This window comes from Ursus americanus, chromosome 25 (genome assembly GCF_024610735.1).
Source record: "Ursus americanus isolate L20-20 chromosome 25, mUrsAme1.1.p, whole genome shotgun sequence".
NCBI lineage: Eukaryota > Metazoa > Chordata > Mammalia > Carnivora > Ursidae > Ursus > Ursus americanus.
Window position 1 is genome coordinate 3,222,451 of NC_142151.1, and position 19,900 is coordinate 3,242,350.

The 19,900-nt window shown below is 37.1% G+C and overlaps 1 protein-coding gene across 4 annotated transcripts in view; it reads right to left on the reverse strand.

The window, feature by feature from the left end:
- The window catches only part of ADIPOR2 (adiponectin receptor 2), a 141,398-nt gene that overhangs the window by 13,813 nt on the left and 107,685 nt on the right, over positions 1-19,900 (reverse strand). For all 4 annotated transcript variants that reach the window (XM_045774856.2, XM_045774839.2, XM_045774847.2 and 1 more), the window contains exon 3: positions 1,081-1,200. In XM_045774856.2, the coding sequence (XP_045630812.1) occupies positions 1,081-1,200 (120 nt within the window). The remainder of the gene's footprint in view (positions 1-1,080; positions 1,201-19,900) is intronic.

Consider the following 19,900-nt stretch of genomic DNA (forward strand, 5'->3'; position numbering starts at 1 on the left):
TAACTTAGGAGGGATATCTATACTCAGATTATAATGTTTACTCATCCTCTGGTCCAAAGTACAGTATTCTATAGTCAACAGGCCCCCAATAATTTCTACCACCACTGTGAATGTAGGAAAACCTAACTTAGTTTTCAGGATTAAGACCACAGGCACAAAAAAGTCTTGGTTCCATGAAACCTATTTTAAAAAAGCTAAGAGTCACAAAAAATTTCTCTCTAAATAATCAAGAGCTCTCCAGAAATGTTTAACAAATAAATTTATTTACACATACTAACACAGACTCATGATTTTGCATAATTCCTGCCAGGGTCCCTACTGATCATATTATCAAGTAGTTATAAATTTACCAGTGTCCCTGACTCTTTTCTCTAAGGAAGCAACCACAATTCCAGTTACCATTTTAAGAAGACGAAGACGAAGAAGACGACGACGAAGAAGAAGAAGACGACAACGAAAAAGAAGACGAAGACGAAGAAGACGAAGAAGAAGAAGACGAAGAAGAAGACAAAGAAGAAGAAGAAAAAATCCCCACAATAGGTCCTAAAGAATCAGATAATGCATTAGAAGAAAAACCTTAGAGATAGAAATGCCAGCTGAACTAGAAATTCTAGACGTGCATGAAAACTGGGAAATTTAGATCTAAAGAGTATTTTGATCACCCACAGAATCCTTAGAAAGATTAGCTTATTTGTCATCACAGTCAAGTAGCAGAAGAGATTCAAGGGACTTGGAGAGGGCATTTTAGTATCTCGAGGCATCAACCACTCCCAACTTCCATTCTGTCTTAGTTGAACTATCAACAAGACATCTACCCTGTTAACTTAATCAGGAAACACTTGTTTCCCAAAGGGATATTCCAGTTTTATCACAACTTTATCATGGCTGCTTCAGGCAAACAAATTATTTTGTCTCAAACAGGGTTAAAGTCATGAGATTGTTTCTGTCTCCATTTTGCCACAGATCACGTCCAAAGTAAACCAAAGGCTAATAAGTAAGGTACTACAAACCTCCTTAGAGGTTCCTGTTTGGGAAGGGTTAAATATATAGCATAGTAATGATAAGAAACTGCTATCTTACCTTACAAACAAATTCTTCCATTCTTTCCATAGCATGATGGGCTTGTAAAAGAGGGGACATGCCCATAAACCCCTCATCTTCCTGAGAAGCTTCATCACTGCATTCACGTTCCTCAGAGATCTATAAGGCAATCACAGAAACAGTCAGGGACAGAGACCAGGGGCCAAATGAAACAATCAATACACTAACCTTAAAAAAAATTATAATGAAATAATTCTCTCTTGAGGTCAAAACAAGACTTCAAACAAGTAACAATATAAGAAGTACTGTCAGTTTATTATAGAATTATAAGTATTAAAAGTGAACAATACTCAATTCTTCTCTCTGACAGACAAATGAAATACAAAAGCATTCCCATGTTTGTTTCAGTAGCAAATTCCTGGGGTAACTTGAATGGTTCGTTTTTGTTTTAAGATTATATTCACAGATCACAAATTATTATTGTATATATATAGTCGAGAAATTGCTGAGGGGAAAATCTCCAAGAATCCCACCTGGCATATATAAAATAAATAATTGCAATACAAAATGGTAAGTGTTCTAGGGTTAAAAAACAGAAAAAAGAAAAAAACATTTACTCAATTCTTAAGATACGCCAAGCATAAAAGAAAAGGGCTTTTCTTTATATAGGCCATCTAACTTAATCCTGACAGTCACCTATTATTAGATGAATATTCTTATCCCCATTTAACATATAAAGAACATCAGGCAAAAGGGGTTAAATAAGTTGCCCAAAATTAAAACTAGTAAAGAAAAAAAGTAAAAACTCCCACACACACACTCTTTCCACATTCTTGATGAAATGAAGAAATGACAATCCAGTTAGACTTTAAGGGATGAATCACTAAAATTAAGATTTGTTTCCAGATGAAGCTTCACACTAATTTAGACAGAATGATACCGTGAGAAGGGCAATGGACAAGAAGTCAGGAGACCTAAGTAGTTAAGTGTGGTTTTGCCACTAATATCGATGGAACCGTATATAGGTCTCTCAACCCGAACCTCAATTTTCTCATTTCTATCTAAAAGAAGGAGTTTAAAACTAAACAATCTCTACAGTCTTCCCTATTCTCTAAAATTCTGAGATTCTGCCACTCAGTGAAAATGACAGAACTAGAATTCCATATCTACTAAGAGTCTTCTAGATAAACAGTACTGGCTAACATGACTGCATGAAGAAATGAATGACCTTCTACCTCCAGTCAGAAAACTGGTAAGGATGAACATGTAGGCACAATAAGTAATCTACCACAACACTTGAATTTGAACATATTTAAAAAGAAATCCTAAGATTTCATTTTCCTACTCTTTACTTTTCAAGATAACTAGGAGCTTAGTATTAAGCAGCACTTGAAACATGTTACATACCCAATCTCAAATGTTAAAAAATCATGTTCTGCAAAAAATCTATCTTGACTCTGCTTCTCTACTATTCTTACTCATAAAACACCCTCCGTAAAAATAAAACAAGATGAAACCAGAGAGGGAGACAAACCATAAGAAACTCTTAATCATAGGAAAAAAACTGAGAGTTGAGGGAGGGGAAGGGGGGAGAAGGATGGGGTAGTTGGGTGATGGACATTAAGGAGGGCATGTGATGTAATGAGCACTGGGTATTATATAAGACTGATTTATCACAGGCCTGTACCTCTGAAACCAATAATACATTATATGTTAATTAATTGAATTTAAATTAAAAAATGTGTAAGAAAGAAACCACCCTCCGTTCCTTACTTCCCTAAACCTTACCTGTCTGCCCTTTAGTGCCCACTTCCTCAACCTTTCTTTCGTGATTGCCACCTTCCCCTTGCCCACCACGCATTTTTAGATTGCTTCTTCCAACCCCAGGAAATTTTATTAACACAATATACTGTGTATCTGTTTATGTACTATGGACCTATGGAGGGCTACAAACTACTGTAATATTTTAGAGTTTTTCAATCTTCTCTCAATCAAGAAGCAATTTTCACCAGAGAATGTATATGCCCTACCTAACCGACAGCAACTGCCTCCTCTCCTGAACTTTTCTAGCAACTGAAGTCTGTAGCCCTCATTTGACGACAAATATTTGACTTACGGCTCTTGTTTTATTGACTTACACTGTTTTATTTCATGTTTGACATAATTTTACTTTTTTAGTGTAAATAAGATTTTAAGCGTCTATGTGGTTGTCTTCCTCATAGACCCACAACAGCTCTGTGTAATATGTTACATACTTCACCACAGCTCAATTAATTAATGCTTTAACATTTTTTCAACAAAAAATTTAAAAGGTGCCTAATTAAACATAAAATAGACAACAGCTTAAAAGGTTAGCAGACTGAGTTTAAAGTATAAAATATAAATTTATATATATAATGTAAAATAGCTTAAATATTTACGCATGTTCAACATGTATTTGATCTTCACAAAGAGTAACAGAAACAAGGATTCAGTCTTGATTTTCTTACAAATAAATTATGCCAGCAGTTTCTAATAAAGCTACAAATAAATGGGCATATAAAGCAGGACTCGTTAAATATTTCCTATACCAACGTAAGTAAAACCCAATTAAGTTGCAAAACTGGTCTGAAATGTCAATGGGATTACTTACAGTCAGTAGTTCTGAATACCAGGCTAATAATACATTTGGATCCATAGAAGACTACTGATAGGAAAAGGTAAGCCAGACTTCCGGGCAAAAGAAAGGGCATTTCACACACCGAATCTTAAATTAGAGACTTAGATAAGAAAAAAGGAGGACAGGGTGCTTCTCTCCATAGGTACTCACACTTTCTACAGAAAAGACAGAAGAATGGTTCAACTTCCCAATCATAAGGAGGTAAGAGGAACAATGACACCACCGTTGGGAGCTAATACGCGTTTATCGAAAGAAAACAAGGACATTCAGAATGTAGGATGTATGGTCTGAGTCAAACACCAACTAGGTGCCAAAAACATTGTTTATTCATTTACTCAAACATTTTTTAGGAAGGGTGGCTTGCCATAATGGATTAAGAGTGAGTCTGAAGTCAAATAAACTGTGACTACTGACAAATTCTGTCATATCTGACAAGATTACATTTAACCTAATCATCAATTTCCTTATCTGTGAAATGCTTTTAACAATACCGTACTACAATACAGATCTGTTTTAAGGATAAAAGATAATAAGTAAAAAGAAAGTATCATAGGGCCCAGGACTCAGAAGGCAATAAATAAATGATGGCCTTTATTATTATTAATGACGGGCTAAGTACTAAGAACATTAAAGTTAGTATCACAACCTAGGAGGGAAGATATGCATGTAAGTAAAATATAGCAAGGACCTAGCGACTGTATGAAAAAGGTCTGATGCAAACAGAAAGAGAAAATAGTTAACTTTGACACTGTTGGGAAGTTTCCTAGAAAGGTAACATCTGAACCAAGACCTGAAAAATGAGTAAGATATTCATGAGTCAGGCATGACCGGTGAAAGACATAACAGGTAAAGGCAACAGCATGTATCCAAAAACCTAGAGGAAAGAAATAGCATGACACAAAGAATACATAGTTTTTAGCATGGCTGCTGCAGCAACAACTAAATGTGATGTGAGACTAAAAAAGGTTAAATACAAGGGCACCTGCATGGCTCAGTCAGTTAAGCATCTGCCTTTGGCTCAGGTCATGATCCCAGGGTCCTGTGATTGAGCCCCACATCAAGCCCCGCATCGGGCTCCCTGCTCCTCAGGGAGCCTGCCTCTCCCTCTCCCTCTGCCTGCCGCTCCCCCTGCTTGTGCTCGCTTGCTCTCTGTCCAAAAAGTAAATAAAATCTTTTTTTTTAAAAGTATTAAAAAAAAAAAAAGGTTAGGTACGGAAACAATCCAAATGCCCATCAACAAATAAATACATAAAACGTGGCATACACATACGCAGAATATTACACTCAGTCATAAAAAGGAATGTAGTTCTGATATGTACTACCACATGGATAAACGTTGAGAACGTTACGCCACACACAAAAGGGCAAATATTGTACAATTCCATTTATATAAAAAATCTGGAATAGGCAAATTCAGAGACTAAAAGTAGAGAGTGGGTAAAAGGGGCTAGACTGGAAGGAGGGAACAGTAAGTTGTATTTCAGTAGGTACAGAATTTCTATATGGGATGATCACAAATTTTGGAAATAGTGGTGATGGTTGTACAACACTGTGAACGCAATTAGTGCCACTAAGTTGTACACTGAAAAATGGCTAGAATGGCAAATTTTATACTATATATTTTACAATAAAAAAAATTTAAAAGACACAGGAGTCCACAGCAGCATTCTTCGTAATAGTCAAAAACCAGAAACAATCCAATTGTCTATCAATACGACAATGGATAGACAAGTGTGATATACTTATGTAACAGAATACAAGAGATTACTATTCAGTAATTAAAAAGAACTACTAACATACAAAAGAGTATGGGTAAGTAGCAAAAACATGCCAATCATAAAGAGTATATATCGTATGATTCCACTTACATTAAGTTCGGAAATAAGCAAAACAATCTACTGTGGTAGAAGTCAGAATAATGGTTCTCTCTGGGAATAAAGGCAAGATGGGGAAAGGTTACGGACTTGAAAAAGGCATGAGAGAAGTTTCTGAAATGATGAAAATAATCTGAATCTTGATCTGTGTGATCATATATAGGTAGTGAAATGATGCTATATATTTAAGATTTGGGTATTTTGCTGTGTTTAAATTATCCCTCAATAAAACGTTGTTTGTGTAAATCATCCCTCAATAATTTCAAAAACAAAAACAGGAGAGAGGAACAGAGGTGCTAAAGCCTTTTCATACTAAGGGGTTTTAGGTTTTATCAAGTAGGCAAAGCTGAGCATTTAAATGATGAGGCTGGGCCAAGCTGAACAAGATTACATTTGTGTTTACAAACTTACTTTGGCAACAGAGAGAAGTGGCAATGAAGAAGGGAGACAGGAAAGAAAAGAAATAAATTAAGAAAACACAAAGTCTAAAGCAGTTGTTCTCGACTAGGGGTAATTTTGCTCCCCCACCTAGGGGACATCTGGCAATATCTATAATTTCTTTACTTGCCACAAGTAGGAGGAAATGATACTGGCAACTAGTAGGTAGGGGGCAGGATGCTGTTACACAACCTACAATGCAAAAGACAGTTCTCCAAAACGAGGAACTATCTGGTTAAAATGTCAACAGTCGTTGAGAAACTCTGATCTGAAGAAATGATGAGAGAGGATCTATACACCTACTAACAGTATTACGTGTTCACATTAGAAAAAAATATATTTTATCAGATACTTCACACTTCTTACTAACAAGTGGTTACTAGTGCCATAGCTAAATGGTAACCATTCATTCCAAAAATTCAGGAGTACTCATTGAGCAGCTACCATTTCACAGATGAGGAACCTGAGGTTAAATGATTTGCTCAGGGTCACACACCTAGAAAATACCAGTCAGTTCATACAAGTTCCAAAGTTCATGCTATATTCTTCCACTCACATTGTTTCCTAATTATAAAAGTGCCTGATTTTGTGTGTAACAGACATTTGATCAAAAGGCCACAACACCTACAGACAGACCTTGCTTTCTAGTAGTACAGGATAGTAAAACTGTGCAAGACAAAATTATGTAAAGCAATCTTAATAACCAATGAGCAAAATGGCTATTTTGTGACCTTTAAAAATTGTTAAGATATTAAAAACTCTATCAGTTATAAATGTATAAGGAAATTTTTAAAATTTAAATACTAGTAAAACTAGTATTTAGTATGCTATATTTTAAAACAGACACATTGAGAATTCAGTATTTATAAGAAACTTACCAAGAGAAATTTAAACAATATTTGCAGGTTTTTGTTTGTTTGTTTTTAAGTAGGCTCCACGCCCAATGTGGGCCTTGAACTCATGATCCTGAGATCAAGAGTCGCCGCTTTACCAACTGAGCCAGTCAGGTGCCTGCTTGCCTTCTTGTTGTATAACTTATGATACAAATTGAGCATCTTTTCTCAGCCTTGGGAAATTGTCCATACTCTAAGTCTGGATCAGCTTTCAACATTTTATTCTTTGTGCTGTCGCGTCATGAAATATCTGTAACATTTCCTTTAATTTGACTTTTTGCCTGCATCACTTCTCTAGACATCTTCATCCTTTTTGCCACAAACACTTTACTTCTTTATGCTGACAAGTTTGCCTTCACGATGTTCCTCTGGCTGCACAACTAGAATCTCTTAAGTGATAGCAGGGTCAACATTCCCAGTCCCAATCAGGTATTTCTTCTACAGCCATTTATGTTTGACCTGATTTGCAAATGCAGCATTATCAGTTTCACTTCTTTGCTTTTATTTTTATCTTTGTTAGCCAATTTCCCCTTCTGATTATCCATTTTTGTAAAAAGTCACATGGGTTTATCACTGGGAAACCACACAACCACATTCTTTGCTGTCTTATGCATTAAATGAATGACAGATGTATAATCAGTCATGATAGACTTTCAAAGAAGTGACATGACTGGTCACTAATCATGAAGCATATCTACTATTTGCACAGTAGAAATGCAGACTGTAGACTGAAGAGCTAGCCCAAAAGTTTGTGCTTTATGCAATTACAAGCAGTAAATATACCACAGTAAGTGAAATTTGAACCATATTGTTAAGAGCCTGGTATTATTTAACTAACCTATGATAACTGAAACACACGCATACTGGAACCTTGCAAAGCATTAAAGCGGCTTGTCCGTATTTTCTCTTCTCATCTTTTACAACTGCCCTTTCTACCCAAAATAGTGCTTCTAAAAAAATTAATCTCAATTTAACAGAATGCAAACCTATATGTGAGGCAAGGATTTTACTGTGGATTACATTTCTAAGACATGTAATAACATCCGGTTTTTTAAGTCAGTTTTTTGTTAATAAATACCACCAACAGTAATACAGCTGACACTGAACACGGGTTTGAATAGCACAGATTCACTTATACATGAATTTTTTATAGTACAGTACCATAAATGTATTTTCTCTTCCTTATGCTTTTCTTAGTAAATTTCTTTTCTCTAGCTTATACAGTATACAGTATATAATATTGCACATAATACACAGAACATATAAAATATGTGTTAATCAACTTTTTATGTTATCAGTAAGGCTTCCAATCAACAGTGGGCTACCAGCAGTTAAATTCTGGGGGAAGTCAAAAGTTATACAAATATTTTTAAAAAATCGACACAGCCTTGGGGCGCCCGGGTGGCACAGCGGTTAAGTGTCTGCCTTCGGCTCAGGGCGTGATCCCGGCGTTCTGGGATCGAGCCCCACATCAGGCTCCTCCGCTATGAGCCTGCTTCTTCCTCTCCCACTCCCCCTGCTTGTGTTCCCTCTCTCGCTGGCTTTCTCTGTCGAATAAATAAAATCTTTAAAAAAAAAAAAAATCGACACACCCTTAACCCCTGAACAGTTCAAGGGTCAACTGTAATTCCATCTCTGGTAGTCCAGTGTATACTTTGAGACAGAATGTGGTCAGTGGTCAGAAATACATATCCTGGTAAAGACAAATACTTCTATCCATCCCAGTACGTCAGCAAAACTTCTGAATATTTATAAAAGAATGTTTCATTCAGAAGTACAACGTATTCTTGGTCTGTTAATTTATCAAGTACTGTCTCCAATTCTCACCCTCCTAAAACAGAAGACTCACAAATATGTCCTCAAAAAATAAACATCTAAAATACTAGCCCATAATTAGCTATTTATTGTATTCAAGCATTATGGAGTTGCTAATTAAGAGATCTGCATAGAGTGGGTGGAAGTAAATATAACTCCCTGGGTTAGACAGAGGATAACAAATAGGAATAAAATGGTAGAGTCAAACATTGGCTAGAACACAGGATAAAAAATGGCTTCTCTAGGGTATGCGTGCAAGTTCATGGCCATGCCACACGACAATGGTTTAGAAAGCCTATCCTGGGCACAGTATATAAAACAGTCTTTGTCTTCCAATATTAACTCTAAAGAACTACCTTGTCATAAGCAGAAATGATTTTCAATTTCCCATTAGCAGGCACTAAACCACAGTACCCAAAGATCTTTCAACACTAAATAGCATCTATATTAAGATGATCACATACAAGTGTTAAATACATGCTATGTTCTGTTTCTGCCATCATATTTTAACCTTCATCAAAATAAATTTTGAAGAGAAACAGGACACTGTGAAAGATGAAACGATTAAAACCAAAGCTGCTTTAAAAAAGGCGTAAAATTGGGACGCCTGGGTGGCTCAGTCAGTTAAACGTCTGCCTTCGGCTTGGGTCGTGATCCCAGGGTCCTGAGATTGAGTCCTGCATCAGGCTACTTGCTCAGCTGGGAGCCTGCTTCTCCTTCTGCCTGCCGCTTCCCCCTGCTTTGTGCTCTCTTTCTCTCTCACGCTGACAAATAAATAAATAAATAAATAATCTTTTTTTTTTTAAGGCATAAAATTTAATTCTCTAAGGCTTTCTACAAATAAATTACTATATTTAAACTTAAAGGTCAATGCTCTGAAGTATAAAGACACTTTTAAATATTTTTCTCCTACATTCAGTAAAGTCCATCTGTGAAAAGACTAAGTTAATATTTCAAAATACAACAATATCCAACTCTGATGATCTATCCACAGTGCAACCTAAAATGACAATTCTCTAGAGTATATTTTACCTTTGGAAAGACAGAGAACCATAGCAATAAAGATGAAAGACCTTTAAGATCAGGCTAATATGAAAAGAATTCATTTGGGCATTTACCTGTTTTAGCCCAACTCAGTTCAATACAGTAATTCAGTTAACAAATGTTTACCAAAAAGATTCTTTTTTAAAAAAAGGATATTTGTCAGAGGGAGAGCAAAAGAGAGAGCACACAAAGGCAGGGGGAGCAGCAGGCAGAAGGAGAAGCAGGCTCCCTGCTGAGCAAGGAGCCCAATGTGGGACTCGATCCCAGGACCCTAGGATCATGACCAGAGCTGAAGGCAGATGGTTAAACCACTGAGCCACTCAGGCATCCCTACTAAGAAGATTCTTAAATACATGAGCAAAGTATAGTCTCTGTCTTCCATGTGCTTCCAACCTAATGAGGGGCTGACTTAGCCATATAAATGAGAAAAACAGAAATAAGGATAACTAGTTTAAAGGTAGGGAGATGTGGAGCTCCAAAAAGGTTACACAAAAAACAGAATTTTGAAAAGATAAAAGAGAATATTCAAGAGGGGGAAAAGCAAAAGTACCACTTTGAGGACAAGAGACCGGTTCAGTTCAACTGAAACTAAGGACGCATTCAGGTGAGCAGCAAGACATAAATTATAAATGTAAATATTAGTTGAAGTCAGTAGACCAGTAGATAAAATGTCACACAGATCCACAATCATAATACCTTCCACAGTTAGAAAATAAAGGTCAAGGAAATGGTAAAATACCCAGGGCAGAGGACAGTAAATCTTTGATTAAAATCTGTCTGCCTTTAGAGATGTCACTGAGAACTGAGATCTTCTGTGTTCACAAATAGCTTAATTATGAGGACTAAGATCTAAGGCCCCTATTTTATCATCTGTTCCAGGGAATTCCTGCCCAGGAAGGTTAAGAATACAAACCAGCAAATAACTTTATTATTAGCTTTAGAAACTTCTCAAAAATTCTTTTAAGTAAACAATAGACTGCTCAACCAGCCCCTTAGTACAATCAATTGTTCATCTGGGCAAATCTGCTCACTTATCAAATACTTGCTCATCAAGACTTGCTCCACCAATCCTAAAACTATCAAATCACAATTGCACTCTGTGCAATGCCAATATGATGTATTCTTTTTTTTTTTTTAAGATTTATTTGAGAGAAAGAGTGCACACACGTACGTGCCCGTGCACACACACACACACACACACACACTTGGGCAGAGGGTCAAGGAGAGAAAAACTATAAGCAGACTCTGCACTGAGCACAGAGCCCAATGTGGGGTTTGATCTCATCACCCTGAGATGACGACCTAAGCCGAAACCATGAGTCTGACACTTAACTGACTATGCCATTCAGCCGCCCCGAATTCATTTTTTAATTTCTTTATTTATTTTATAGAGAGAGCATGGGAGGGAGGGGGATCTCAAAACAGACTCTGTGCTGAGTGAAGAGCCCCATGAAGGGCTTGATCTCACGACCCTGAGATCATGACCTGAGCCGAAATCAAGAGTTGAGCGCTCAACTGACAGCCACCCAGGTGCCCCATGACTGCTGTATTCAAAGACCTGACTTAAACCACTAGAACCCAGACCCCCAAACCCTATAAATATCCATCCATGACCTCTCCTTTGTAAAACACTACTAGGATGCTTTATGTGGTACGCACTCCTACTGCAGCAAGTAATAAACCTGGCTTAGTTTGAGCAACAGGTTATTTAATGGTCTTTTTAGAAAGCTGACAGGCTGAATACACCTTAAATTGAGAAATCTGAAATGTGTAATAAGGTAGTAAGCTGATATAGCTAACAAAGACAAACACAGGGGTTAATGGAAACTAAGATGTATACAAAAAATGAAAGCTGAAAGAGAAAGCATTGATAAATGTGTCTCTTGAATTGTCCAGTAAAATAATGTATAAAACATTCGTTTGGGGCTGCCTAAAAATATATATACTCTTAGCCGATACAGACTAGTTTATCTCTATCAAAACTTAACAGAAAAGATCTTTAAAATCCTCCAATTTTTTTTTATTGTCACATAGCAACTCTCTCTAATCTTAACTGAATGTCCTAAATACACTTCCTCCAGAAAAGAAAATGTAGGGATCAGCAGATGAGAGCCTATTTCCAAGTTAGCTTTCTTAGGATAAATTCTCATGAGTTCAGTTAAAGTAAACTGCTCAATAAATAATTCCGACATTAAGTAAGTAAAAGTTGGCTCCTAATCCCCCCATTTATGAAGAAGAATCTGGAGCAGAAGAAAAGTAGGACAACCATAAAGGCTGCTCTCTTTGACTAAATACCTTGAAAACTCAGAGATGTGAAGAAAACCCATAAAACTAAAGATCAGGGCAACCTGGTTTAAAATGCCTCTTTTGTGGTTGTGTCTAAGGAAGCTTTGGAGTTAAAGGCCTGGAAGAAATGGCCTGTTTATTTCAACCATTACACCACATTTTACATTGCAAAAAGAATTCTGGATCATAAAAAATACTGCAGCAGGAGTCTAGAAATCTGGATTTTAGGCCTCAATTGTCTAGGCTTACTTGCTACCAAACCCTCAGCTGCCTTGCACTCTTGATCCTTCATTCTAGCTATGCTTTCCAGGCTTAGACACCAGTACATACCAATGTATACTCAATCCATGCTAGCTATTATTGGTACCATTCCCTAAAAGCATCATACTATTCCTTACTTCTGTGTCTTCACATCTGCTGTTTCCTCTGCCTAGAATGCTCTTAGTCTTTTCTCTTCATTAACTCTGAAACTCGAGTTTTGCCTCCCTAGACCCCCGGCTGAAAGTACAGTTGCTCCTATAGTACCCTGCACAACTGCACAGCCCTTACCACAAATGTACTGATTTCTTTGTCTGTCCCTCCAACTGGAGTATCAGCTGTGTAAGGGCAGAAACTATGTTTTATCTTTATATTCCCAGAGTGCCAACAGACACTTAAAAAAACACCGGGTCCTGGGTGGCTCAGTTGCTTAAGCCATCCAACTCTTGGTTTCGGCTCAGGTCATGAACTTGGGGTCATGAGATCGAGCCCCGAGTTAGGCTCCTCACAGAGTGTGGAGTCTGCTTTGTCCCTGTCCACCCCCCCACACTTGTACTCTCTCTCTCTCTAAAAGTAAATAAATAAAACCTTTTTTAAAAAAACACCTAAAACATCTGCAGTAATAAATGTATGCATGCATTTTTACTAAACTAAATGACATTCTACGAACCACGTTTGGATACTTGGAAGAAAGCTGGCACTATTTAATAGAAATCAGGACATCAGAAGGAAAGGCTTATGCGGGAGGGAGCAGGCTAAATTAGCTCAATTTAAAGCAGTTAAAGGCCCAATAAAGAGGTCAGTACTAAGATGACAGATTTAGAAATCGCTTTCATGAAAAAACTGTTGAAGTCAAGAGTGGCTGAGATGTAAGAATAAGTTCAGGATGTGATTACCAGGATTTATTGCAATTACTTGAGTACTATTACAAAGGAAGGACGGGGTAACAGAATTCTTATTTACTGTGCACTAACTACATGCCACACACTGTACTAAGTGCTTTTACAAATTAAATAGTCAAATCCTCAACAACCTTCCGAGATGAGTATTTTTATCGCTATTTTATGATGTGGTAATCCAGATCAAGCATGGTAAATAAAGAAATGCAATCTAAGGGAAGTTACACAGCTCTTGATTCCCAACCTAAGGACAGTATCTTACGCAGATGAACTAAATTCCTGGTCAATTTCTAGCATGCATTTTTTTCAAACTAATATTAAAAATATGACCATCATGTGAGGGTCTGTTAAATGTCTTTGATGTTTAAAGAAGGAAAGGGGTCATGCCTGACCCAGCAATTCCACTCCTAGGTATAGAGCTAATAGAAATACTTCTATACATTCACCAGAAGACAAGTACTAGAATATTCATAGAAATACTTTTTATAATAGCCCAAAACTTGAAACAACCTACTAGCCTTCATTAATAGAATAAATATGTTACAGTCACACAAAGAAAGTTAAAATGAACAAACTACAGCTACACAAAGTACAAATGAATTTCACAAACATGATACTGAGTCAAAGAAGCCAGATACAAGAGTACATATTGAATGGTTCCGATGACATAAAGCACAAAAACAGGAAAACTAACCTATACCATTAGAAGTCTGGACAATGATTACCTCTGGGAAAGGGACAGGTGTCACTATGGAGGAGGGAAGGCATTAAGGGGACCTCTAGGGGCACTGGTTATACAGGTGGTGTCCAGTTTATACAAATTTATCGCACTATCCATTTATGATATACGTACTTTTCTGCATGTATTATTATACTTCAATAAGGTTTTTTGTTGTTTTTTCTCAAAAATGTTGGGAAATAATGATGAGATCAGAGATTCAAATCCAGGTCTCTCTGAAGCCAAAACTCTGCTATTTTTTTTCTCCCTTTCACCAAACTGCTTCTTTTGAGATTATCTACTGAAGCACAGAAATGGCTTCACAAAATAAAAACAAACTTGGTAAAAGTGATAAAAGTAGCTATTAAATGAAGTTATTTAAGCAAAGACACCTAATTACACCAATCCATGAAAAACTAATTATGACCCTCATTCATCTTTTACCCTCTAACAAACAAGAGTTAAAACTATAGTGGGGGGACCACAGAAGTGGAGGTTGAGCAAACCTTAGCTATCACCTAATTCCAACAACTTCATTTCAATATTAAGAAAATGAGGCCCAAAGAAATAAAGAAAATTGGCCAAAATCACACAGCTGACTAGCAGTGGACCAGGGCTAAAACTCAGATTCAATCATTCACTCATTCCTTTCCTTATTTATTAAGCAAATACAACACTCCAAACTATTTTAAGTGTTGGGCATAGGCATTATGTTTAGGTCAACAAAAACAGATAATAACAAAGTCAATCTTTTTTTTTTTTTTAAAAGATGATGACAGAGTCTATTAACAATATCCAACAGATTATGTCCTGTCCTTTGGAAAGAACAGTCTGCCTTTCTAAGGTGAAATTTAAGCAAATCTTTTTTCTCTGACAAAAATACAGGCCTCCAATGATTTGCCATATCCAACAGTTGAAAGTACTTTCCATGTACCATTGTTCTCACTGCTTTACAGGTAAAGTTCTCACTACCACACTACGACACAAAGTACATACTATCAGATACTCCATTTACAGGTAAGAAAACACGCAGCTACTGTGGACCTAGGTTTATCCTGCTGAAGTTCCATCAGTCTAGAACCTATACATATGTATCATGGAAAGGAGAAGGCTATAATCACTAGTTCTCAAATTTTAAGTGTGCCCCAGAATCATATGAGGGAGCTTATGAAAAACAGACTCCTATTTCAGAGATTTTAAAGTACAGTTAACCCTTGAACAACCAAGGGATGGGGCACTGACCCCCACACAGTCAAAAAACCACATCTAAGTTTTGAATCAGCTGCCTAGAGTTAGGGCGTGGGGACAGGAATGATAGCTAATGGGTAAAAGGTTTCTTTTAGAAATAAATAAAAATGTTCTAAATTAAAGTGTTGTGAGGGTTGCACAATTCTGTGAATACACTTAAACTTTTGAAATGTACACTTTAAATGGGTGAATTTTATGTATGAATTATCTCAATATTTTTTAAAGTAGCGAACTGTGAGCAAGGTGACTTTTTCCTTTAACAAACAGCAAAAAATCTAACTTGATTTCTCAAATATTCCAGAGAGGACGCATAGAGATTTGCCTTTTTGCAAACCATGCTCCTGAGAAGTTTTTAATACATTATTTTAAATAAAAGAACTATAGGGGCACCTGGGTGGCACAGTTGGTTAAGCACCCAACTCTTGGTTTCAGCTCAGGTCATGATCTCAGGGTCGTGAGATTGAGCCCCATGTTGGGCTCCTTGCTAGGCACGAAGTCTGCTTGAGATTCTCTCTCCTTTCTCCCTCTAACCCTCCCTCTTGTGTGCTCTCTCCCCCTAAAAATAAATAAATAAATCTTAAAAAAAAAAGGAGCTATAACTTCAGGCACTAATTTTTAAACACTAGTGAGCATCTTAGTCACTTGTGAAGATTTTAAAAAATACATTCATCCAGGACCCAAAGATTCTGATTTAATACATTGGGATTAAATCCTGGCATCTGTGTTTATTTTCCTTAAAGGGCAAAAGGTGATCAGATAAGCATTCTAAAATAGATTCACTGATTTAAAGGAATCTGGTGATAAACACCTGCACAAAAAGACATATCACTCTGTAATGGGTATAACTACCTTTAAACCATATTTTTATAATTCAAAATTTCACTTAACTTGTTTTTTATTTAAAAAAAAAGACACCCCTCATGGGGTGCCTGGGTGGCGCAGTCGTTGGGCGTCTGCCTTCGGCTCAGGGCGTGATCCCAGCGTTCTAGGATCGAGCCCCACATCAGGCTCCTCTGCTAGGAGCCTGCTTCTTCCTCTCCCACTCCCCCTGCTTGTGTTCCCTCTCTCGCTGGCTATCTCTCTGTCAAATAAATAAATTTAAAAAAAAATCTTTAAAAAAAAGAAAGAAATAAAAATAATTTAAAAAGACACCCTCTTACCTTTCCTATTACATTTTTATCCTTATGCATGACTGGCATTTAACGTACCTAAATAATCTAAAGGAAATGACCACATTTTCTTAAAGCCTATGCAATCTACTTAAGTTCTATATTTTAAAAAGAGGGGAACACGGGTGCCTGGGTGGTTCAGTAGGTTAAGCATCTGCCTTCGGCTCAGGTCATGATCCTGGGGTCCTGGGACCGAGTCCCACGTTGGGGTCCCTGCTCAGTGGAGAGTCTGCTTCTCCCTCTGCCCCTCCCTGACTCGTGCAAGCTCGCTTGTTCTCTCTCTCTCAAATAAAGAAAACCTTAAATAAATAAATAAATAAATAAATAAATAAATAAATAAATAAAATAAACACTCAAAGAAAATGATGCAAAATCATTAGAAATGTGAAAGAACGCACCATGATAACATTAGGTTTACTTACTTTCAAAATAAACAAAAAATCCATTGAAAGGTTAGAATGCATCTGAGAAGCAAAATTATCCTGGCCTAAGAGAAAATGAGGTGCTCGCAACAATTCTGTCAAAAAACAAGTACCAATGGTTGAATCTAACCTCTGAGCTCAACATAAATACTCAGAGGCAGAGTTTGGAATTGAGAAACATGAAGTCAGCCTGTTGCCAATTTTCATAAAGGCAGCGTTGTTCTGCAGAAAGCACAGTCAGAAGACCTAGCACATGCTCTCATTTAGCCATGTGACCTTGGGCAAATTACTCTAAGCTTTCTAAATCTCACTTTCATCCACTTTTAAAAACAGATCATATCTGGTCTTCCTATTTCAGAGTGCAATTTTGAGAAGCAAATGAGATCATGTCTGTGAGAGTGCTACATATAAATTTAAGGCCACTATTAGAATTATTTAAATGGATACACTCTATTTGCTAAAAGTTCACATATTTTCACTTTAAAACTGGAAATTTCAAGAAATTATTCCTTCCTCCAAAAACAAACAAAAAATCAGTGTATGGAACTCATTAAGCCCCTGGAAGATATTAATATTTTGTCTTTAGTTTCAGTCTCAAAATCACAGTTTTCTGTAACTCTACCTTCCTTCTTTTCTAGCTCCCATGATTATTCTATACTAACAGCTCTGAAATTAACAGCAAGGAACAGTACTGTATACAGATTAAATATAGGACAGAAGTTGCAATAGGGGCGCCTGGGTGGCACAACGGTTAAGCGTCTGCCTTCGGCTCAGGGCGTGATCCTGGCGTTATGGGATCGAGCCCCACATCAGGCTCCTCCGCTATGAGCCTGCTTCTTCCTCTCCCACTCCCCCTGCTTGTGTTCCCTCTCTCGCTGGCTGTCTCTATCTCTGTCGAATAAAAAAAAAAAAAAAAATCTTAAAAAAAAAAAAGAAGTTGCAATGAATGAAGAGGAGGGGCAAAGGAAAACTAGAGCAGTAGAAAAGTTTAAATGATTAAAAGCTTAAATGATCCAATAAGTTTTCTACTGAAACTACCTCGTAAGTCGGTAGTACATACAGATGCACTGGTCTCGCCATAAACCACCTTCTCATTTTTAGCAAAGAACTTCCACTCCAAAGAGAAACAATACAGAAAGGACAAATCTTCATTAGGAACAAAAACACATAATTTCCTCTTTAGTAAATTGAGAAAAGTAAACAAGATGGTTTCAGAGAGTCTTTTCAATCTTCTAACATTCCACAACCTAAGGATCTGATTCTCTCACTCCATAATTCCTCATAGAAAATGTTAAAACAGATGTGAAGAGAGAAATGGTTCTTTTGTTCAGGCTTTTGGCTTCTGGGTTAATTCTAAGATTAAAGGAAAATCAAATACAGGTTTTCAAGGCAATATAAATGAGTTCATTCATAAGGATGAAAAAAATCACATTCGCCCGATTATTTGTCAGTGAAACAGAGCACAAACATCGTATTTAGAAAATACTACTCTCTCAAGTGAAAATGATAAATAAAAATACATAGTATAAAAAGAAACAGATAACCCCTGTGAATCTGACACAAAAGGGACTGGATGGATAAATTCTAAATTCTAAAAACCTTTTACTGTCTCGTAACTAATATTATAAACATAACTTCGTTGTCATTTTTAATCTCAAACCGACTAGTCTGAAATTCCTACTAGCTTTAATAAAAGTCTTTAGCTTCAATAAACACATGTGTCAGTTTTGAATATAGTTTTAAAAAAGTGGCACATAAAAAATCATTTAGTGATATAGTTACTACCTATTCAATTATCTCTTTTAAGATGATTAAAGAGAATCTCAAAATTCACATTTTAAAACAAAACTCTTGATTTCCCCTTCTTAAGCCTTTCCCCACCCCACCTTACCAATCCCAGTTTTTATGCAGTTAAAATATCTAATAATCACCCTTGATTACCCTCTTTTCCTTACTCTCCACATCAAATCCATCAGGAAGTACTGCTGGCTTTACCTCCAAGATATACTGGGAATCCCTCCAATTCCCTCCATTTGTGCTGCTACCGCCACCCTGTTTCAAGCCAACATCTTCTCTCACCTACTATATTCTACAGACTCCTGTCCTTCCATTCTGTCTTCTCACAGTTCATTATCCACATCCAAAGTGATCTTTTAAAAACCACAATCCCTCCCTCCTGTTTAAACACCCTAAAGGCTATCCACTTTCTAGCGGATTTTATTAAAATCTAAACTCCTTCTATACACCTATATGATCTGGTCCCTCCCTGGCCTACTGACCTCATCTCATTTCATTCTTTCTTCTTGTTCCTCATGCTCTAATTGCACTGGCCTTCTTTCAGTCCTCAGGGGGTAAGAAAAGGGGCCGGGAGAAAGAGACAGGAGACAGAAGCGGCAGAGGGGAAAAGGCTTATTCCACCTCTAGCCCCCTATACTAGCTTGTTTCCTCTGCCTGAAAATACTCTTTCCCTAGCTCTTTGCTGGTTTCTTATCACTCAGGCCTCACCTCAAACATGCTTTCCTTAACTATAGCTGAAGAACTTGGGGGGGGGGGGGCGGTGGTGGTGATGGAGCACAGAGGATTTTTAGGGCACTGAAAGTACTCTGCATAATACTATAATGATGGATATATGTCATGCATTTGTCCAAATCCACAGTCTACACAACATCAAGAGTAAACTGTAATGTAAACTACGAACTTTGGGTAATTACGATGTGTCAATATAGGCTCATCAATAGTAACAAAGATAGCATTCTGGTGGGGGATGCTGACAGTGGGGGAGGCTATGCATGTGTGAGGACATGGAGTATGCAGGAAATCTCTGTATTTTCCCCTCCATTTTTCTTTGAACCTAAAAACTGCTCTTAAAAAAAAAAAACCAATAAGAAATAAAATGTTTTCAAAATTCTCTCACCTCATTACCTTAGTATACTTTTCTCCTCATAGCAATTATCACCATTTGTAATTAGCTTATCATTTATGTGTTTCAGGGGTTTATCGCCTGTGTCTTCACCTCTGCACTTACACAATGCAGGCAAAAATCATGGCTCTTACCATCACCATACTGCTAGCACTTAGAAAGGCACCGGCCCAGAGCAGGCAAACGGGGTCGCTATGTTCCACCCTGTAGGCTGTG